The sequence below is a fragment of the Megalops cyprinoides genome, chromosome 6, assembly GCF_013368585.1.
Source record: "Megalops cyprinoides isolate fMegCyp1 chromosome 6, fMegCyp1.pri, whole genome shotgun sequence".
In the NCBI taxonomy this organism is placed as follows: domain Eukaryota; kingdom Metazoa; phylum Chordata; class Actinopteri; order Elopiformes; family Megalopidae; genus Megalops; species Megalops cyprinoides.
This window is the reverse complement of record NC_050588.1, coordinates 17,631,691-17,655,388: the sequence shown is the minus strand read 5'-3', so window position 1 is coordinate 17,655,388 and position 23,698 is coordinate 17,631,691. Positions and strand designations below refer to the sequence as shown.

The following is a 23,698-nucleotide window of genomic DNA, read 5'->3' as shown; positions in this document are numbered from 1 at the left end:
ACCTCTTCAGAATTTTATTGCCCCATCCATTTTTGACCATGGCATATCACCTTTCCCTTAAAAAAGAAATGTCTTATTACAGTGATCCCTCACTTGAATGATCATCTTGTAGCTAGAGGTAGGGCAGATAAGAAAAAAGTCAATTGGTGAATTGGATCAAAGTAAAATAAATAAATAAATACACAAATAAATAAATAAATAAAATGTTGCTGTTGATTATGATAATGATGATAAGACATCATACAAGTAAGTTTTATATCATCAGCATTTTTTGTTATATTAGTGCTTAGAAGCATGTGCCTCACTTGTAGGTCACTTTGGATAAAAGTGTCTGCCAAATGAATAAATGTAAATGTAAAAGGTTAATTCTGCTGTCTTCCCAGTATTTTCTGATGCTATGAGGCATATAGCATCATGATGGCATTCCATAGAGACAGAAGTTTATAAGTGTGTAACCGACAGAATACTACATATCAAAGATATTTAATTTGCCACCTTCATGCTTCAACACTGGGAAAGCATTTAGGTGGAGTTAATGATGTAAACTAAGCTTTGAGCCTCTGTTGAACTCCGTTGGTGTTTCTAGTTAGCACCAATTCCTCAAACATGAAAGACAGCATGGAACAAGGAATAAATGTCAAACAAAATCCAGAATTGAGTGGGATATCACCTTTCAGACAGAATTTGCAAGAATGTTTATGACAAACAATGAATTCGATATATAATAATTATATAAATTTTATATAAATTATCCAATATATAACTTATTTTTTGTAAATTGATAATTGATAATAATGACAAAAAACAGAGAAACTATATCCCTTAACATGACACACCTAGCACACTCAAATTTCTGAAATGACTGTATGTTAAGAGGTCAATGATGTGTTCAGATGATCAGATTTTCCTCTTTGCCACATGCTAACACTACATTACCAGCAAAGTAAGGCTTGCACGTTTGGTTTCCATTGGTAATTATTGTTATATGATGTGGTTGGTTCATCTGGTGTAACCACAGCCACTATAACACTTTCCATAGCAGTATGCATGTTCATTTGTAGATGGCATTCCAGTATGTTTGAATTTAATGTAGTCAGCTAGCTACCCACTCAGCTGATACGTCTATGTCACTGTATCATTCACTGTGTCACTTTCTTGCAATACTTGAACTCAATACATGTTATTTAAAACTTCATAAAACACCACAAGGTTTGGATGTTCCAAGATATACTGATGTAAGAGTATAAACATTTTAACTTTATTGATCTCCTTGAAGTTCAATCCCAAAGAGGTATCTCAAGGGTACTACCTTCTTACAAGATAATCATTTTGGAAAAGTAAACTTTTCCTCCCTTTTGTATCTGTAAGATAATTTAGCACAAAAGAGAATGACACAATATTAGTTATGTCATGAAGTCCATTCATCTGTCCTCACTGCATGAAAACAACTACCTTAACTATATTATACACTGGCTTTTAAACACATCTTTATCCGGTTGGATAATGGTCTACAGAAAAAATATATTAATACTAGTTTTTTAATGAATTATTTCTATTTCACAATTTCTGGAAAAACTGTGGCATATTTAGTAAGTGTACGTCTTAAAATATAGTACCAACTAAAAAATGTATATTTGTGGCCAAATGAAAATGTATCTGTGTCAATGGATAAATAACTACATTGAGTATGAAGAGCATTCATACAGTGATTCCAGGCTTTTCAAGGTCTGTCAAGGTTTTCAAGGATCTCTTAACATGAGAGATTACCTAACCAGTCTTAAAATCCAATTTGGAAAACAAGAAACACACATGAAAGGATTCTTGATCATGAGGAACTGGACTACTTGCCTGTGAAGTTCATGCTACAATAACACCATAAAATTATAGAATACTTACCCTTTTGTACTGAAAATAACAGAGGTAAATGAGATGCTGTTAAGTTCCTGGTGATAGGTGATTCTTGGTGATTCTTAGTTCCTTGTGATTCTTGGCCTGTACTTGTAGCACTATCTCTTACATTGTATGTGTAGCACTTTTTTGCCTAGGTAGTATAGCAGCACTTTATTGTCCCAGTGACTGTATTTGATGTATGTCACCTTAGATCAGATTAGTTCTGTCTCACTACACTGACTTTTGTGCTCAGCTTCAGCACTATCTGCATTGTATGACCTGTACACGTCTTGTCCTTGTGCCTGCTGTTTCTCACTATATGCACTTTTGTACATCGTAAAAATGTAAATGATAGACACATTTATGAAAGTAGCTGGATGACTGAAGTGTTTCACAGTAAGCACCTTCAATAAAACACCTCTGAGCCCACAAAAGTCATTTTACGTATCACTATCTTACAAATTCGAACCAGGATCCCATAGTTGGCTTCATATTACAACTCCACTCATACTGATATATACATTTCATTTATTCATTGTACCTTTTCATTCAAGCAGAAATCTAACCAGAGACAAAGCTGTCACAAGACAGCAAAACATGAAGGGACACAACTTGTGAAATACTCCTATCTGGGAAAATCATTCTCCTGAAGTGTGAGGAGGAACTGAGCTATTTTTCATGTGTGGTACAGGATGTGAGCAAAGAGAGGTTCATTTTGGTTATCTGCGTGACTAGGGCAAGGAGCCTCTGTGCAAGGAACCTCTTTGAAAGTTCACACAATGACCTCTCCCAGTTTTATCTGTTTGTAAAAATGTAAGACATGCCACAGTCCTGCAACAGTATACCAGTGACATTTAGGTGCTTCTCCACAGCTAAACTTGGCCTCTCCTTACTACTGCCCATAGATGGATCAGTTTCAACTCAGGATCATAAAATTGTCTGAGGCTGTGTATTAGCTTGTATTAGCTATGCATTTATATTTATGTGAAAAATAATTCACATACCACATACTATAAACAATTTATCCATTATGTTTTTAAATAAAAATATCTAATGGCTTTTAAGTACCTTTTTCAGTTGGATGCTGTAGCTATTCTTTCTTTTAGGAAAGCCATTTCCATGAATAAACATAATATTCTGGATTAGGAAAGCGCAGAACAACAGCGTATTTATTCACAGGATCTTACAAACAAAGTGAACTATCCAATGGTGTACAGGCTCCATCAGTGGTGTGAAATTAAAACATAATTAGGAACATACAATAGTTACTTTTCACATGTATGAACACAATGTGAATATTGTATTTATCCATATATGCATTCTAGAATCTCAGAAGCAACAATATACGAATACAGCTTTATGAAGAACCCATGAATCTGTATGATTTACAAAGTTAGAAATGTCACTATTGATAATATAGGAGAAACATGCATGGTTCCAGGGCCTAATGCATGACCAAATAGAGGAGGCATTTTTGCAGAGTAGACATAAATCTCCCTATATAAGTGGCAGCACTGGACGCCCTGAGGAACTGACAGGCACCCGGCAAAGGTGAGTGAGTTGTCCTATAATGTTGTAACAGCTTTCATATGTGCAGGGCTGGAGGCCCAAAGGGATGACAGTTGGAAAATGTTCGTGCATTACTATAGCTTTTATTCCTTCATTACACTGTTTTCTTATTCAGTTGTTTTATTTAGGAATTGTTCAAACAATAAGCTAAGGTCATTGTTTTCTTATAATTGCAGGATGACTAAAACAGTAAGACTGAGTAGTTTTTCACTGTTAACCACGAGGTTCTAACGATAAACACAAAAAAATGCATAAACTTTGGTTATGAAGTCAAAAATATGTTATATTTGCCATCAGACAAAACCTTTCAATGACTCAATAACAATATGATTGAAACACTAAAAGGTGAGTTACTGTGAATTAAATGAACTTTCTTTTTCAGCATCTAAAGACCACCAGCGACCACCTTTCTCTCTGAACATCAAAGGAGGTAAACAAAGATTCCTACATGTACAGCAGTCGCGATCTTACACAGAACAACAGCATCTAAGAAGTACCCTTTCGACCTGACACGAAACTAAACAGAACAAGTAATCAAAACCTTGCTTTAAAGCGGGTGAAAGTGCATTGCGCACTTCCTGGGCGATGTTACTTTTTTGTTTGTTTGTTTGTTTTTGCGCGCTGCGTATTTGCAAGTTATCAGTTAAGAAAACAGTGACTGGCCATAACCACTTTTAACATTAATGTTTAGGTTATTTTTATAATCAGGATATGCTCAAATGACAATTTTAAATTTAATGAGGAGTGATGCAGTGAAGGGGTTAAGGTGCCGCACCTTTGGTCGAAGGCTGCACGTGCGATGCTCAGGTGGGAGGCAAGTATTGGATGCTTCAGCAACATATTTACCCTGAAATACATTGCTGGGATAGATAATTTGTGAAATTTATATGCTGACGCCTCCATACGAGTCTTTACTCCTTCATACACAGCAATCAACGTGTTAAACCATCGAGTTGTACAGGCTGCGTTAACAGCGTTATCTTTTGAAGAGAAGCTGACAAGAGAAGCCGTCCAACTAGTACTTTATACAGTAGCGAAATTAAACTAAAGAATTCTGTGAAGGTCTCTATCCCATTACATCCTTATTTCGTGATCGTGCTACGCAATACAATGACAAATTGAGGCATGATACCATAACGCCATACCTTTTGCTGAAGGACAGTATCGACATCCACTCTACCTCTTGAATGTAACGTTGGGCATACATCGAAATTATACGTAAATCCACAGAAATGAAAGAAATTGTTCGAAGCATTTTCCAAACCTATTTGAAACCCACAGTTCTGTACTCCTCGGGCTCCTTGCCAAAATTGCGAGGCGTATTGCTTGTCATGCGCTGTCGACACCAGATATATTCTACGTCAGTGTGGAGAGAAAACAAAGAAGCAAGACTTAGTGTCCAAAATTTGCACAGCGAAGTTTAAATCACAGTGATGCTGATCAATATTTTAAAAAGCCGTAGACAAAAAAAAAAAAAAAAAAAAACAACATCATATATCTTACAATTTTAATAACAAGTAGGAAGATATTGCGACACAGTGGCTTCCTTTTATTGTATGGTTGATGTATACGTAACTGAAGCAGTAAAATGAACAAACTGCGGGGCGCAGTTTTAGTACCTCAGACTAATCAATTTTAGTGTAACGTTATCTCATACTGAACTTAAACTCCAAATGCATGTGTAACGGGTGGTATCTTGCGTTGTGTTTTAATGTGATGTTACGTGGGTCGGCGAGCGAGCGAGTTTCGAACCGAGGTTCTTACTGCTCGCTGCCAACCCCTTAAAGCCAGCGTCGTTGCCAGTTGAGCTAAAGGCAAATTGCCGTTAGCCTGTCGGCGACAACGCTACTTAACCAGGTCTCAGGGGGAGTGACGTAGCCGCTGCAACCACTCGGCTACCTGCTACCCGCTACCTAAGGCTTTACGCAGGACTCACACGAGCTAATCACTTCAGCTCCGCTACACTTGCATTAAAGTTTTATTCTTCCATTTCCCTCAGACTGACACCTATAAAATAATTTAATATAAAGGACAAAAATGTGTCCCTGAACAAACCCTCAAGAGTTTTAATTAATTAACCTAGCTCCCTCTTTTTAACTAGTGAAAATCAAAAGGCAGGGTTGTCAGATCTCGTTTGTCTCCTAAGGTCAGTTAATTCTACAGCTGCATTAGTTCAGGATATTCAGATTATTACAAACTCAAAGATAAAATAGTTTTATGGTCATTTGAAATCTATTTTGCATCAGTAATGAGCACATGTAATTCCACATGCATGTTACTGATCTTTGTTCGTTCTTTCCCTCAGTAAAGTGCCATCATGAGTACAGATGCGGAGATGGAGGCCTTTGGCCCGGCGGCCATTTACCTCCGGAAGCCAGAGAAGGAGAGAATTGAGGCCCAGAACACACCCTTTGATGCTAAAACAGCTTTCTTTGTGGCTGAGCCCAAGGAGATGTACCTCAAAGGGAAACTCATCGGCAGAGAGGGGGGCAAAGCCACAGTTGAAACCCTGGATGGCCAAGTATGTACAGCTACACATCAAATATCAGTATTATTATTCATGTGATGGGTGCTGGCAGCACATGTGTATTTTAATCTGTTAGCTGTGTTTGGGTTGTTATAAGGGACAAAATATGCATTAATTGCTTAGCATTCCAATGGTGTTTTCAAATTCAAGCTTTTTAATTCATCAAGATCATTTCAATAACATTGTGCATACAATTAGCATCTCATATTGTTAGATCATGAGCGAGTCTGTGCTTGTAAGCAATATCTTTCTCCATGCCAAGATAAATAGATAATGCCTCACAACAACCATTAGTTTGCATTTCTCCTTTTAGCAGACACTCACAGTGAAGGAGGATGACATCCACCCAATGAACCCTCCCAAGTTTGATAAGATTGAGGACATGGCCATGATGACCCACCTCAATGAGCCCGCTGTGCTGTATAACCTCAAAGAGCGTTACGCAGCATGGATGATCTATGTAAGTTTCTCCACTAATCTGGTTTCCCAGTGAATAAATTAATAAAATGACATTACATTATTGTCATTTATCCAGAGCAACTTACACAGGGTACAATTTTTACATGTAATCAGGGAATTGAATCACCAGCCTTTCAATTACAAGCCCTGCTTCTTACCACTATGCTACACTGCCACCCTTAAAAAAAATTAATGATTGTCTGTTGTAAATATTTGCATTAATATTTACCACCACTCTTCCAGACCTACTCCGGGCTGTTCTGTGTCACTGTGAACCCCTACAAGTGGCTCCCAGTGTACGATGCTGTTGTTGTGGCTGCTTACAGAGGCAAAAAGAGAATTGAGGCCCCGCCCCACATCTTCTCCATCTCTGACAACGCCTATCAGTTCATGCTCACTGGTAAGAAGTTGTGAGCCTGTTACACCTGCTACAGCCGTCACCAAGAATCTGGCACTCTAAAGTGCTTAAGATGTTTATATTCCCCTTAAATGTCCTGCACAGAATAATACAGTCCATTGTAAATTCTTCTTTGAAGAGACAATACATTCAGGGTAATATCACTGTCACAAAGATATGCATGTTCTACTTGTCCTTTGTCTTTTTGTGTATTTTTAATGCTTATGTAATTTTTGTTTAGTCTGAAACTTGGTGTGCTGCTTTTCTTGGCCAGGTCTCTCTTGTAAAAGAGATTTTAATCTCAATGGAACAAACCTGGTGAAATAAAGGTTAAATAAAAAAAATGTTAATGACATCATTTGAAGGAGGTGGACTGTTTTAAATGCCTTAAAGAGGAATCTTCAGTGCAGAAGAGTGAAATATGTTGTGTGGCATAAAGATTTGAAATTTGTTCTGAAATCCTTGACTGCCATTCTCAATTTTCTTGCAGATCGTGAGAACCAGTCTGTCCTGATTACGTATGTATCATACGTATCATACTTATCAACAAATACACTACAACAGAAAATGGAAAAAATACACTGTGATAGTATAGATTCTAAAAATCAACTTTTGAAAAAAAAAAAAGATTAACGATTTCAAGATTTTCAAAAATACTTTCTAAAAATATTATGCATTTGTTACAAGTTGAAAATTATAAACTCCTTCATGCTCTTTTAAAAAGCATTTGAAAGAAAGCGTGTGCTGTGTGCTGTATAGAGATGCTTCCCCTGTTTTGAAAGTTCTAAAGATTGTTTGTGTTCATCCACAGTGGAGAATCTGGTGCAGGAAAGACTGTGAACACCAAACGTGTCATCCAGTACTTTGCGACAATCGCAGTGTCTGGCCAAAAGAAAGCTGAGCCAGTTGCTGGCAAGATGCAGGTCAGTCTCAGGAGATGTGTACATGTACCTCAGAAAGTAATACTCTGCTACACATACAGCATCTGAAGTGTCTGATGTCTTCTGTAGGGATCTCTGGAGGATCAAATCATCGCAGCGAACCCCCTGCTGGAGGCTTATGGTAACGCCAAGACTGTGAGGAATGACAATTCCTCTCGTTTTGTAAGTTTTCTATGTTATTAACTATTCATATTTGCTTACTTCACTGTGCCATCTAAATTAGCATTGTCTGTTGAAAAGTAACATTTTAATCCTTTTTAACTTCCTTAAATGTTTAGGGAAAGTTCATCAGAATTCATTTTGGATCAACAGGAAAGCTGGCTTCTGCCGACATTGAAACCTGTAAGTCAACGACACCACTATTTTGTTGATAATGTAAATAACAATTACAAAAAAAATTGTCCACCCATAACATTACCATTTTCTTCCTACAGATTTGCTGGAAAAGTCAAGAGTAACATTCCAGCTGTCAGCTGAGAGAAGCTACCACATCTTCTATCAGCTTATGACAGGCCACAAACCTGAACTGTTGGGTAGGAAATCTGGAGGATCAAGATCTTAATTTTTATTGGTCAAATTTCAGAAATGTATGCATTTCTAATTATTGTTTCTCACAGAGGCACTTCTGATTACCACCAACCCATACGATTACCCTATGATCAGCCAAGGAGAAATCACTGTTAAAAGCATTAATGATGTGGAGGAGTTCATAGCCACAGATGTGAGTTGAAGAAAAAACTAATTTCATTGTTTTTTCAGAATTATGCTCTCCTTACTCACAATGAAACTTGTGACAATATACTGTTGTACCCATAGTTAAGTCAGAGTTAGACACATCATAACTGATGTCAATGAGTCAAGGATCTTGTCCAAACCGGTGTCCAGAATGGATGCATAAAACAGCAGGTTGTGTCATGGAACTGTGTATTAAATAAAACATAAAAAATTAGGAATTACATAGATTTTTAAAAAAAGAAAATATAACTATATTCATTCAATACCAATGACAAGAGTTCATTAAGAGAATAGACCTCACATGGCAGTAATTTGTCTTTGTGTGTGTGTGTGTATATATATGAACATCTTTCATATGTTCTTGACCATGGTTCGGTTTGAATCACAGACTGCCATTGACATCTTGGGCTTCAATGCTGAGGAGAAGATGGGCATCTACAAGCTGACTGGTGCAGTGATGCATCATGGGAACATGAAGTTTAAGCAGAAGCAGCGTGAGGAGCAGGCTGAGCCTGATGGCACTGAGGGTAGGTCTGAAGACATTTTTGCTTCATTCTGAGAAGGCACTTTAATTAATGTGTCAAATACATTATTGAAAAAGTTTTTTTTTTTGGGGGGGGGGGGGGCAACTAGGGGGCTTCAGCCCTTGCCCTCTTGATAGTAAAGTCCAAAATGCCCTTTTCCACTACACTGATCTCTGCTAACAGATATTACTATGACTTAGCTTTTTTGTAATTTTTTGTGATTTCAGTGGTTGCTAAACATTTACACATCTTGATAATATCTTGCTATATCATTGGTGATTGCACTCACAAAGTTGTGACTAGAATTTTATCATGACTGAGGAGACAGCCGATGCAGAGGACAGGTATGTCTTCGGTATATTTGTTATATTGCAAACAACCTGGGGTCTGAGAATCAGCTAAAGCTGGATGCTCTTCTCTTAGACTGTGTCATTGTAGAGGCAATGAAACTGAAGTCATCAAGCTGACAAACTTGGAAATGTGCAGCTTGTTATATTGCAATGAATTGTAAAATAAGCAAATGTTAGTGCAGCCACATAAATGTTGAATACAAATCATGACACTGTTTTTTGTTTTCCATTCATATGGAAAACGTGTGCTGTTTCTATGGAGTGGTTTCAATATGAGCTCTTATTAATTGCTAATCCTCTATGCATGAGATAACACTATTGTTTAGTAAAGTTTGGTATGATTTCCGTGAATTTTCAGCAAGACTTTTGGCCATTTTTTTTTGACAAACACCCAGCCGTAACCATTGCTAACATACAGTTTGTGCTTTGTTGTAATTTGAGTCCCTGCCCTCCAAAAAGTCTGTGCACTGCCATTATCTTGATTTTATTCAATTACAATTTACAGTTCTTTGGTTATACAATTATCAATGTCAAATTAGTTTCGACATGTTAAAACAAGTCCGCAGTTGCAGTTATGTTTTTATTTTGTATTATGTTATGGAAGAGCACTTCTACCTACTTTGATTCACACGTATTTCCTGAACATTCTTCTTTAATTTAAATTTAAACTGGACCTTGTTGATTTATTACATGTGCATGCATTTTTCCCCTTAAAATCTCTCAAATAAACACATGCATTCATTCCATTACAGTGGCAGATAAAATTTCTTACCTCATGGGCCTGAACTCAGCTGACGTGCTGAAAGCTCTGTGTTACCCCAGAGTGAAGGTCGGAAATGAGTTTGTGACCAAGGGGCAGACTGTACCACAGGTAAAATATCCAGATGTAAAATCTTGTTAATACGATGGTATTATAAATATTATACATTAATACTGTATGTGTTGTATAAAAGTTTTGAAACATTATTACTTTGGGGTGTTTCCAGCCTCACCTAAATCTTTTGTTCTCACTGAAATTGTGATCTTTTTGTTCCATTTTGCCATATCCAGGTCAACAACTCTGTCAGTGCTCTGTGCAAGTCTGTCTATGAGAAAATGTTCTTGTGGATGGTTGTTCGCATCAATGAGATGTTGGACACAAAACAGCCACGACAGTTCTTCATCGGTGTGCTGGATATTGCTGGATTTGAGATCTTTGATGTGAGTGGAGGTTTCCAGTATAGTTGACTGCAGTTTTATTGGATGAAGCATTTTTTTCTTTGGAGTTTGGATCACATTTAATCAATCAACCTTTTACTTTTTTAAAATTATAGTTCAACAGCCTGGAGCAGCTGTGCATCAACTTCACCAATGAGAAACTGCAACAGTTTTTCAACCATCACATGTTTGTGCTGGAACAAGAGGAGTACAAGAAGGAGGGCATTGAATGGGAGTTCATTGATTTCGGTATGGACTTGGCTGCCTGCATTGAGCTCATTGAGAAGGTATGAGTGACGCCTGTTATGATTGACAGTCATAAACCCCTTCTCTTATTCTCCTGAAGTAATCTCATGTGAATATTCTGCCTACAACAGCCAATGGGCATCTTCTCCATCCTTGAAGAGGAGTGCATGTTCCCCAAGGCTTCAGACACAACCTTCAAAAACAAGCTCTATGACCAGCACCTGGGCAAAACCGCTTGCTTCCAGAAGCCCAAGCCTGCCAAAGGCAAGGCTGAGGCCCACTTCTCCCTGGTGCACTACGCTGGCACTGTGGACTACAACATTTGCGGCTGGCTGGACAAGAACAAGGACCCCCTGAACGACTCAGTCGTACAGCTGTACCAGAAGTCATCAGTCAAACTGCTGGCTCACCTGTATGCTGCTCATGCCTCTGCAGAAGGTATTGTATTTATTTCTGTTGAGATTGGTAGAGTCTCCTTCTTATATATTCACACCTGGATGAATTTTATCATATCTGACACAAACTCATTGATTTATTAAGTCAAGGATACACCTTTTCAATCAACTACAACAACAATTTACACGATTTCATATTTCCAGGCCTCTGGATGTTAATACATTCATGGTGGTATTTTTAAAATGCTGTTAGTATAGGCATGTATTTATGGTTAGTCATGCAAAATGAAGCAAATGGAAAAAGTTGTGAGGTTAAATATTGCATTAAATATGATGTCAGTGTAAAAATCTTGTGTTAACAGAGGCTGGTGGTGGCAAAAAGGGCGGCAAGAAGAAGGGTGGCTCCTTCCAGACTGTGTCTGCTCTGTTCAGGGTACTGTATGCACTTCAATGCAACTGAAACCACACTTCTGTGATTTAAGTACCAATTTGATGTCATGAAATAAAGCACTCTTACTGTTACAGTAACTTCTCTACAAAAAGCACTGAAGCAAATATAGAAATAATTACACATTACATGAATTTGCTCTGGAATACTAAAAAGCATAAAATGATAATCAGTTGGGTTCCTTTCAATTAGATTTGGAAATGCATCAGTTAAAAAGTGAGGGTAGGCACAGCTTAACTCTATTCACAATATGAATGAAATAAACAAACCAATTTTTTAATACTACACCACCTTCCATCCCACAGGAGAATTTGGGCAAGCTGATGACCAACTTAAGAAGCACTCATCCTCACTTTGTGCGATGCTTGATTCCTAATGAATCAAAGACACCAGGTAGGCAATATACCCACTGTCATTCCAATAGTTTAGGTCCGAATATGAAAAACTGCAACAGAGCGGACATGCTATGTTAACCTGATTGATCAATCCTCTTTTATTAAAAGGATGGTTATCAAAAAGAATTCAGTGAAGTCAGCACAACTTCAGTGTGGGAGTATCCTATTCTGTACTTTTGGTTCAATGTCTGAACATGTGAATGTCTTCTTGTTTTCCCAGGTCTCATGGAGAACTTCCTGGTCATCCACCAGTTGAGGTGTAATGGTGTGCTAGAAGGTATCAGAATCTGCAGAAAGGGCTTCCCCAGCAGAATCCTCTATGGTGACTTCAAGCAGAGGTAAATTACTCATTACATCTGTATTACCTAACATCCATAATATGCCTGTGAATCTAGGATCTTTAGGTTAGATACTGCTGTTGCATTGCTAAATTGTACAGTTTTTACACATTTTTATAGCATGTAAAAGTGGAACATGGAAAGAAGTTTTGATAGTGTGTAAAAGTGGAACATGACAATAACCTGTTTAAAGGCCTCCTCAAATATTTTTTACAAAACTATAATAATAATAGACATGTTCCAGATCTAGAAATAATTGCATTTAAATAGATGATTCCCTTGAGTAATCTCTGAGCATATCTTCTCTATCATTATAACCATTACTTTTATTTTAGATACAAAGTACTGAATGCCAGTGTGATCCCTGAGGGACAGTTCATTGACAACAAGAAGGCTTCTGAGAAGCTCCTGGGATCCATTGATGTGGACCACACTCAGTACAAGTTTGGGCACACCAAGGTATGAGACTTTAGCTTCAAGGTTATCACCACACTTGTAGGCTTTGAATGTCTCTTTAACAAATGATTTAATGATGTTTATTTAGGACATTTGAGTCTTATAAAGAATTACTATATGTTCTTACAGGTGTTCTTCAAAGCTGGTCTGTTGGGTACCCTGGAAGAGATGCGAGATGAGAAACTGGCAACACTGGTTACCATGACTCAGGCCCTGTGCCGCGGTTACCTCATGAGAAGGGAGTTTGTGAAGATGATGGAGAGGAGGTAGGTTAAAGATCAGTACACAGAAAATCATGTTAAAATTGCAAGAGTACTACTGTTGCTGTGCCGCAAAAGGAGAAAAAGAATTCAAAAGAAATGATCAATTTCTTGTTTTCTCTTCTTTTTCTAAAAAAAAAAAGAAATAGTTTTGACAATTTGGAGAGGCATACCAAATAATTTATTTTGAATTTCATAGTTGAATGAATTGGCCCAAAAATTATCCCCCAAGTTACCTTTTTCTCTTACAATGTGGAAGGTTCTTTGATTTACATGGTAATCATATTTCACACAGAGAATCCATTTTCACCATCCAATACAACGTCCGCTCATTCATGAATGTGAAACACTGGCCATGGATGAAGCTATACTTCAAGATCAAGCCTCTTCTGAAAAGTGCTGAAACTGAGAAAGAAATGGCCAACATGAAGGTCGAGTTTGAAAAATGCAAAGAGGATCTGGCCAAGGCATTAGCTAAGAAGAAGGAGCTTGAGGAGAAAATGGTTTCACTGCTGCAGGAAAAGAATGACCTGCAGTTACAAGTTGCAGCTGTAAGTAACCTTTTCTTTATACATGAAAATGTGAATTAATTGCTTTTATGTTTAAATCATCAATATGGCTAATTATATTTGAATTGGAAATGATTATAACTCCTTCTGTTGATATCATTCATCCCAATTACAGGAAAGTGAAAGCCTCTCTGATGCTGAGGAAAGATGCGAGGGACTCATCAAAGCTAAGATCCAGCTCGAAGCTAAACTCAAGGAGACAAGTGAGAGACTGGAGGATGAGGAGGAAATCAATGCTGAGCTGACTGCCAAGAAGAGGAAGCTGGAGGATGAGTGCTCTGAGCTGAAGAAAGACATTGATGACTTAGAGCTCACCTTGGCCAAAGTGGAGAAGGAGAAACATGCCACAGAAAATAAGGTTAAAGACTGCATTATTAAAGTATTATTTCTATGTTTGAAATGCCTCACCTTGTTACTCACAATGTGTGATATTAATTCATTTAGGTTAAAAACCTGACTGAAGAGATGGCCTCTCAAGATGAGAGCATTGCCAAGCTGACCAAGGAGAAGAAAGCCCTCCAAGAGGCACACCAGCAGACTCTTGATGATCTCCAGGCAGAGGAGGACAAAGTCAACACTCTGACTAAAGCTAAAACCAAGCTTGAGCAACAAGTGGATGATGTAAGTAAATTTCCTTTCTTTTCTATTGGTCAAATTAAATATGACTCAGAGCCCTGACAGGATCTATGGGCAAGAACAGAAATGGAATGAACCTGCTGGACAAACATGAACAATTGCTGAGTCCATTCAGTAATACAAAGCAAAAAGGCAAGAGCTGCCAAATTATTATATATATTCCTTAAAGTGTGAAACAAAACCTTAATATCTACCTTGCTTTGCCGCAACAGCTGGAAGGTTCTCTGGAACAAGAGAAGAAGCTTCGCATGGACCTTGAGAGAGCCAAGAGAAAGCTTGAGGGCGATCTGAAACTGGCTCAGGAATCCATAATGGATCTGGAGAATGACAAGCAACAGTCAGAGGAGAAGATCAAGAAGTAAGACAGAATTCACTGCAATGAGATAATTGTAAATCCCAACAACATCCAAAAATTGGAAACATATTCATTAAAATCTGTATTGTTCCTCATCAACAGGAAGGACTTTGAAACAAGCCAACTTCTCAGCAAGATTGAGGATGAGCAGTCTTTGGGTGCTCAGCTTCAAAAGAAGATTAAGGAGCTCCAGGTAATTTCTGAACACCTTCAAATTCCACATAATAAAGCTGAAAACATGTACAACTTTAACCAATACCACTGTTCTCCATAGGCTCGTATTGAGGAGCTGGAGGAAGAAATCGAGGCTGAGCGTGCTGCTCGGGCCAAGGTTGAGAAGCAGAGAGCTGATCTCTCCAGGGAACTTGAGGAGATCAGTGAGAGGCTAGAAGAAGCTGGTGGTGCCACTGCTGCTCAGATTGAGATGAACAAGAAGCGTGAGGCTGAGTTCCAGAAGCTGCGCCGTGATCTTGAAGAGTCTACCTTGCAGCATGAGGCCACAGCTGCGGCTCTCCGCAAAAAGCAGGCCGACAGCGTTGCAGAACTGGGAGAACAAATCGACAATCTTCAGCGCGTCAAGCAGAAGTTGGAGAAGGAGAAGAGTGAATACAAAATGGAAATCGATGACCTTGCCAGTAACATGGAAGCTGTCGCTAAAGCAAAGGTATAAGGAATGTTTATTTTTCAAGCTAACAATTGTAAGAGTCATTAAACATGAACGTTCTCTAAATGAGCTTTCTCGACAGGGAAATCTTGAGAAAATGTGCCGCACTCTTGAAGATCAGCTGAGTGAGCTCAAGTCCAAGTACGATGAAAATGCAAGACAACTGAATGACATTGGAGCACAGAAAGCAAGACTTCAAACTGAGAATGGTATGTACATTTGATTTAGATTTAATTACTTCATACCAAAAACACAAGGTGAAGGATCATTATATTTGTTTCCTCAGGCGAATTTGGTCGTCAGCTGGAAGAGAAAGATGCTCTAGTTTCTCAGCTGACGAGAGGCAAGCAAGCGTACACACAGCAGATCGAGGAGCTCAAGAGGCTCGTTGAAGAGGAAGTCAAGGTAATTCACAATACAGGACAACAGTCCATGAAAATCCTAATAATCCTAATAAGATTTTTTGTAAAATCTCAGAATCCCCCAAAAAACAGTATGGGTTATCCCATATTAAGTTCTGTCTCATACAGTTTTATAATGTAAAGGTTTATCCAAATGGAGTAAAACTAAATCGCGACTGAAATGTAGCTCGTGAGTTTTTCCAGGATCCATCACAGAAATAGCGATCCATCACATCTTCAGCTATGTCCATTCATTTATCATTTATACTTATGTGTTAACTTAAAGGCCAAGAATGCCCTGGCCCATGGTTTGCAATCAGCACGTCATGACTGTGACCTGCTGAGGGAGCAGTTTGAGGAGGAGCAGGAGGCCAAGGCTGAGCTGCAGCGTGGAATGTCCAAGGCCAACAGTGAGGTGGCTCAGTGGAGAACCAAATATGAAACTGATGCCATCCAGCGCACTGAGGAACTGGAGGAGGCCAAGTACTTTCAGTTTTTACAACTTCATTTAAAATTCACTAAATATTATACAATGAAAGAGAGTCATTCAAAAATTTGTAATTATCACTCATCTTTAATTATCACACAGGAAAAAGCTTGCCCAGCGTCTCCAGGAGGCAGAGGAATCCATTGAGGCTGTGAACTCCAAGTGTGCCTCTCTGGAGAAGACCAAGCAGAGACTGCAGGGTGAAGTGGAGGATCTCATGATTGATGTGGAGAAGGCAAATGCCCAGGCTGCCAACCTTGACAAGAAGCAGAGGAACTTTGACAAGGTAAATCCAACATTCCAATATAGGGAATTATCATCTCTGTTGTGAGTTACAATTAGGTTTTACAGCATAGACTGATTTCATAGTTCATTATTAATGAGTTTTATCATCAATTTTCCAGGTTCTGGCAGAATGGAAGCAGAAGTATGAGGAAGGCCAGGCAGAGCTGGAAGGGGCACAGAAAGAGGCCCGTTCTCTCAGCACTGAGCTGTTCAAGATGAAGAATTCCTATGAAGAAGCTCTGGACCAGCTGGAGACCTTGAAGCGGGAGAACAAGAACCTGCAGCGTATGTACAATAAATGTAGAGACACTTATCATCGTGATTGTAAAATATGTGAATTTAACTGAAGCTCAAAAATTATTACCATCTTTCCACCAATGTAACCATCTTTAGTCAAATTTGGTGACAGAGGAGATTGAGATTCATGGAAGAAGGTCCTAAATAGATATATTGTTAGTTATGAAATCATTATTCAATGTGTCCCTGCAGAGGAGATTTCTGACCTGACTGAACAGATTGGAGAGACTGGAAAGACCATTCATGAGCTGGAGAAGGCTAAGAAGACAGTGGAAACTGAGAAAGCAGAAATTCAGACTGCTCTAGAAGAAGCCGAGGTAATAAAACCTTCAAAAAGTATCAACACTTAAACAGACTAAAAAATGTTTTTCGTGAATATCTAAACCCTAAAATGGTGTAGACGGTTTCTCCAGTTCACCAACAAAGTGCAATAGTTTTCCAATTAATTTTATTTTACAGGGAACTCTGGAGCATGAGGAGTCCAAGATTCTCCGTGTCCAGCTTGAGCTCAATCAGATCAAAGGTGAAATTGACAGGAAGCTTGCAGAGAAAGATGAGGAGATGGAGCAGATCAAGAGGAACAGCCAGAGGGTGGTGGAATCCATGCAGAGCACTCTTGACGCTGAGGTCAGAAGCAGGAATGATGCTCTCAGAGTCAAGAAGAAGATGGAGGGAGACCTCAACGAGATGGAGATTCAGCTGAGCCATGCCAACCGCCAGGCTGCTGAAGCCCAGAAACAACTGAGGAATGTCCAAGGACAGCTCAAGGTACATTTGTATATTACTTATAGTGACACTGCTGAGTTCAGTGGGTTTAGGCCTTTCATACAGAATTTCTTTCATTGATCTCTCTTTCAGGATGCCCAACTGCACCTTGATGATGCAGTCAGAGGACAGGAGGACATGAAGGAGCAGGTTGCCATGGTGGAGCGCAGGAACACTTTGATGCTGGCTGAGATAGAGGAACTGAGGGCTGCCCTGGAGCAGACAGAGAGAGGCCGCAAAGTGGCCGAGCAGGAGCTGGTCGATGCAAGTGAGCGTGTGGGCCTGCTGCACTCCCAGGTAAGTACATAGGGTCATTTCCTTCTGTTTGATATAGTACAAATGGACATTGTATACATAACAAGCTTGTGCTGAACTAAAACTATCCAAATTTGTTCAGAACACCAGCCTTCTTAACACCAAGAAGAAGCTGGAAAGTGACCTTGTTCAGATCCAAGGTGAAGTGGACGACACCATCCAAGAATCAAGAAATGCAGAGGAGAAGGCCAAGAAGGCTATCACTGATGTGAGTAATATTCATTTTGGTTTTACCTGAATTATATTATTTCATATAATCATTTATTTACCTCATGCAGCTCTACTCACAAATGTAACTCTTTTGTAAATCATTCATACAAATGTATTTTACTTTGAACAAGAGGAACATGAGTTTGCCCAAAGATAACAGGCAGCCATGATGAAAATTCCAGGCAGCCATGATGGCAGAGGAGCTGAAGAAGGAGCAGGACACCAGTGCTCACCTGGAGAGGATGAAGAAGAACCTGGAAGTCACAGTCAAGGACCTGCAGCACCGTCTGGATGAGGCTGAGAACCTGGCCATGAAGGGCGGAAAGAAACAGCTCCAGAAACTGGAATCAAGGGTAATCTATCTGTTGATGATATCTTTTTCAGATTTAATACTATGAAGGAAAGTGTGGCCTGTTACCAAGAAATCTTGAATTGTATTCCTTCTGATTTGACTGATATGACAAGATTGAAGTTAGCATGCTTCAATGCTAAATTATTTTTGATGTGTAGAAGCTACAGAATTGCCCAGTTATAACTGCAATCTACCTGCATATATTTGAGCTTCACAAAATGTCACTAAAATATTTGTATGAACAAATGCTCAATTCAAGGTGCACGAGCTAGAAGCTGAAGTTGAAGCTGAACAGAAACGTGGAGCTGATGCGGTTAAAGGTGTCCGTAAATATGAGAGGAGAGTCAAAGAGCTCACCTACCAGGTAAAATTCAATCGATCTTTATACAATACAGTGTAATGGAGAATAACTACACACGATACAACATCTAAATTATATTCATTCTCTGCAGACTGAGGAGGACAAGAAGAATGTCACCAGACTGCAGGATCTAGTGGACAAACTGCAGCTGAAAGTGAAGGCCTACAAGAGGCAGGCTGAGGAATCTGTAAGTCTAATCTTGTAGTCTTCAAAGGCTAGCAAGGGGGTAGTATCAATAAGCTATTGTATGTAACTTGTTTTATACATTATTCGGGAGAGCACTATTGACAAATTGAATGAATATAAATTGGTGTGTGAATATTTATAAATTGCACTGATAAATGATTGCATTTCTTAACTCTTTCATAAAACTTTGTGAAATATTCCAACTGACAAAATGACTCCCTCATAGGAGGAACAAGCCAACACTCACCTGTCCAGATTCAGAAAGGTGCAACATGAGCTGGAGGAAGCTCAGGAGCGTGCCGACATCGCCGAGTCCCAGGTCAACAAGCTGAGAGCCAAGAGCCGTGATGCCGGCAAGGTACTTTCTACTACAAATTTTTCATACCATTTTATACAAATTGGGTTTTGCACAGTTGTAGTATATATTAATTATATATATTAATAAACCAAAAGGAATAAATAACAAAATAGTCACTTTTACTGAAGATACATGAATCATGAACAGTCAATCTTGAGATCAGTTAACTTCAACAATGTATTAAATTAGTAATACAAAGGTTGTAAAGATGGATTTTGCAGATCTTATAGAGAATAAATGCTAAACACTTTTTGCTTCTTTTTAAGGGGAAGGAAGCTGCAGAATGAGGGATGAAACCCAGATGAGACACAGTAACAAGTATTCATAAAATATGAACTTGTGAAATGTTCCCATGTACAGTAAGCAATCAGTAAATTAAGTTTGCACAGCACTTCCTCACCTTGTCTTGCATTCTTTTTTTGCACAGAAAATGTAAATGTATAATAATAAATATAATAATAATAAGCCACAACCTGAAATGTAGCACACATAGCTGGGGCCTCATGATAGTCACACACCATGTCTCAATTTCTGAAATCATGCTAAAGTGTAGTTCATGGCATAAGAAGTAGGTATTACTTGTTGCCTGTAATAAAATGCACAATTCTTGACAAACATGCAATATATTTGACACAACTGACAACACAATGTAGACTCAGGTCTATAATTTATTTTTTTATTATGCAGTGATTCAATCTGTGGCTTTCTGTAAACAAGGGTCAAAATGCAAGACCAAAAGTTTAAAAAGGAATATATCAGTTGCTCAATCATTTATATTGCAACTACAGTACTTAATTATGCAGCTGATAAATCATTTCAGAGGGGTGCCTCAGTTGTTCAGCTTTACACTGGACATTTGTAGATTTAACACACAGGTTGGTGCTCTTGAAATGGCATTCCCGTCCATAGTAAATTGAACTGGCTTTGTTCATTCTAATGACACATTAGACTTACCCTTTCTAATGAACCAGCACTTCAAAATCTAATCCTCTCCTTACTTTTGAAATTGAAAGTATGTCCATTAAAAATTCCATAATGTTCACTCAGTTCTGGTCCCAAGGTCTTAAAAGCCCTTAAAACTGTCAAACCAAATCATTTGCTTAATAGACCAGATGGTATGACAAACACAATAACACTTCCTCATTACAATCTTGTCCTAAATTAAATTTAAATTTGATTATTTAAAAATCTATTTTAAAATTATATCAAAATATTTTTCAAATTAAGTATTCAGAATAAACAATAAAAATTCAGATCTCATATCTGCTGCTCAACAACTCACTCTCTGTCCACTGACCTCTCGACCCTTCCAGCTTTTCTTAAATAACTCAAAACGATACTGAAGAAACAATCTCTAAAATGAAAAAAAAAATCCCTTGATCTTATTCCCACTGCACTAGTAAAATCATGTGCCCCTGCACTCAGCCCACTCATAACAGAGGCTGACAGTGTTGTGCTCTTTAAGCAGCAGTTATCAGCCTCCTACTAGAGAAGCCCAACCTTGACTCAGAAGCTAATTCTATTCCCATCTCTGACCTCCCATTCCTCTCTAAGGTTTTAAAAATGTGGTTGCTGCTCAACCCCAACTCCATATGTCTCAATAATTGAGACATGATTGCATATCCCTGATGCACCGGGTAACAGGCAGACTCCCAAACATCAGTGTTAGGATCCTTTTTACAGCCCCCCCTGTTTTATCCAAAACCAATTATACATTAAACTCAGCACCAATGCAGCAACAACCACTGAACCCATGCAGGAGAGAGTGACGAGGTCCCACAGTGCACATGGAAGCCAGCTCTGTCTGAGTAAATCATAGGTACCCAAGCAGGCCTGTAAGTGTTGACAGTGATGACAGAGTGGCAGAGTGACAATGAGAATCTGGCCAACCTACCCACCCTTATCCCTGGCAGAACAAAGCCAATGTGCCAGCTGGCAAATGTGATAGCTGGTTTTGAACCAGGGCTGTAGGATTCAGCCTATACTTCAAACAAATGCTTCTACCATGTGAGCCACTTTTCAGGGATTTCTCTCCGTTACTATGCTGATGAAGCACAGGTCCACATCAAAACGGTCCCAAATACTTCTGTGGACAGTGTGTGCCTGAGCACCTGTTTTGAATAGATTTGGATGAAGCTCACACAATTGCTTTTAAAGAGTAGTAAAATCAAACCTCTACTTATAGGTACCCCACAGCAAGTTCAGCATGCTAGCATAATCCACCTTATTATTGCTAGACAGAACATCTGACTCATAACTTCAGCCTCCAACCTTACCATGAAATTTACTCCCTCTCTGACTTTTGAAAACCCAATCAAATCCTGATACAAAGTATTCCATTAGAAGAAAGAACATCACAAAATGTGTCCCATATTTATACACTGACACAGAGAAGCTCATCCATTCCTTTGTCTGCAAAAGGCTTGACTACTGCATGCTATGCTTCACTTGGATTCCTCACATGAGCCTACAGAAGCTCCAGCAATGCTGTAGGACAGCCAGTCACAACCAATGTGGGAAGTGGTGGCTGTTGAAGGCAGATGCATGCGTTGTGTCTTTGGAAGTAATGATGTTAAAATCTGCCTATCTAATAACTAAAATCTGACTCCATTTTATATTAACCTATGTCTTAGTTCCCCAATTCCCAATTCTAATTAGCAACCCAGGAATTCTCAGTTCCCTTTGGGTTGTAGGTGATCAGGCTACATAGTCCACAACGTAGGATGACATACCAGCACATTTAATATAACTCGCTGCCATTTTATATTCTAAATCATAGAATATATATTAGGCAGACCATCTAGGGACTGCAGACTCGTCAGAATAGTGCAATACTTAAGACTGTAGTAAGACTGTAAGTATCAATGGTTTTCGAGCGGTAAGCAAGAAATACGGAAAAACCTCGAATCCTGCTACATGCGTCGTTAAAAATGGTGAAATTAGAAATCACAAACAGAGGTTAGGGCTAATACTTTTATTAACCAACATTATCCCAATCAGTTCAAAATTCCAAAATTAATTCCCCTCTATATACCCGAACATGAAAGAGTTGATCAGGTCATGGCAAGGGCCCCGATAGGTTTTATCATTATCTGGTGATTAATTAGTGTCGGTGTTTATTCGTGTCCCATTATCTGGGGCATGCGCATTGGTGTGCATCCTGTTAGCTTTTTGAGCCAATTCCCAGAACAATGATTAGGAGACCCCCTACTGTTATGGAACTATCACCCCTTTGCCACTCACACTGCATGGATCAAAATGAGACCAAACAAGACATGTACAGCTTGAACCAAAAAGAATATACAGAAATAGTAGTTTATAGCTGAGGATTGGGATTTCACCACTGGTCAGGAGGAAGGGTCACTGAAGGATCTGGGGTCATAAAGATCCCGTGCCCTCTGAGTCTCCCTAGCAGTGGTGACTTATCCTATGGCCCGAGAATGTTTACTTGAACAACAGTCCCTTCTTTGTGTGCCACAGTCCATATGTTGTGAGGCGTCTCCTGTTTCCCCCTTACAATGCCTAAAGGTCTAAAGCATGAAGGTCTAAAACATAAATCATCAAAGACACAACTCCTATGTTCAGTTTTTTTTTTAAAAGAACTTCAAGCAAAACAGCCTCTATTGTTTACCTTATGAGCCCCTTATAAAATGTTCAATACTTCAGTCCAATCTCCCCTAAACCCCTTTTAATGGTAATAAAGAGATCAAACATTTTAAGTCTTTTCATAAATAATCTCTTTCAAAACAGGAACATCTCTTGAAACCTTTATAGTTTTTAACTGTATTCTCTACCTTTAATTTGGTTATTACAGTTACTGAATCTTCTGAACACGCAATTTTACAATAGAGTACTATTATTCACATTGTTTTCAGTTTGAATGATTGTTTAAACTTATATCTTGGTATTCTAATTGTGCTACCACTACATAATGTTTTGTCCCTCATATTTTAATGCATAATATTTTAAATTTGTGCCCAATGTTTTACCTTTTTGGCTGTCCATATGTTCAAGTTCATTTACTCATTGTTTGCTTATCTCTGGATATTGTTCAAATCTATATGCATTATTTCTGTAACTACCAACTATATGCACCCTCCTAGTTTAAAATCATGTAAATGTTAAAATTACTCATAATGTCCATGTCATTTATGTGTAGGAACAGACTTAGATACTGACAAAGATCACTGGGGGACTCTACTTCTTGTGCAAACCAGTGCAAAGACAACCCTCTTATTGCTACACATTGCTTCTGACATTGAAGCCAGTTCTGAAGAACATTTCAATAATCCAGACAGAATCCATTAAAGGAAATATAATCTTTCTTAAT

General features: G+C 38.6%; 1 protein-coding gene across 1 annotated transcript; it reads left to right on the top strand.

Moving 5' to 3' along the window:
- The first annotated feature begins 5,764 nt into the window (after positions 1 to 5,764).
- Positions 5,765 to 19,688, top strand: LOC118778840 (myosin heavy chain, fast skeletal muscle-like). Its single transcript, XM_036530595.1, has 39 exons — positions 5,765 to 5,980; positions 6,300 to 6,446; positions 6,689 to 6,845; positions 7,333 to 7,360; positions 7,654 to 7,765; positions 7,853 to 7,945; positions 8,062 to 8,125; positions 8,218 to 8,316; positions 8,401 to 8,504; positions 8,907 to 9,045; positions 10,145 to 10,263; positions 10,443 to 10,592; positions 10,706 to 10,876; positions 10,967 to 11,273; positions 11,593 to 11,663; positions 11,984 to 12,071; positions 12,294 to 12,411; positions 12,747 to 12,870; positions 12,997 to 13,133; positions 13,423 to 13,678; positions 13,812 to 14,054; positions 14,141 to 14,317; positions 14,545 to 14,690; positions 14,790 to 14,880; positions 14,962 to 15,351; positions 15,434 to 15,560; positions 15,638 to 15,756; positions 16,039 to 16,235; positions 16,342 to 16,525; positions 16,644 to 16,809; positions 17,014 to 17,138; positions 17,281 to 17,589; positions 17,680 to 17,883; positions 17,984 to 18,109; positions 18,294 to 18,464; positions 18,723 to 18,827; positions 18,916 to 19,011; positions 19,237 to 19,368; positions 19,635 to 19,688. Exons 1-39 carry the CDS (start codon positions 5,777 to 5,779, stop codon positions 19,653 to 19,655), a joined length of 5,817 nt encoding a protein of 1,938 aa, XP_036386488.1. The 5' UTR covers positions 5,765 to 5,776; the 3' UTR covers positions 19,656 to 19,688.
- Positions 19,689 to 23,698: the final 4,010 nt, after the last annotated feature.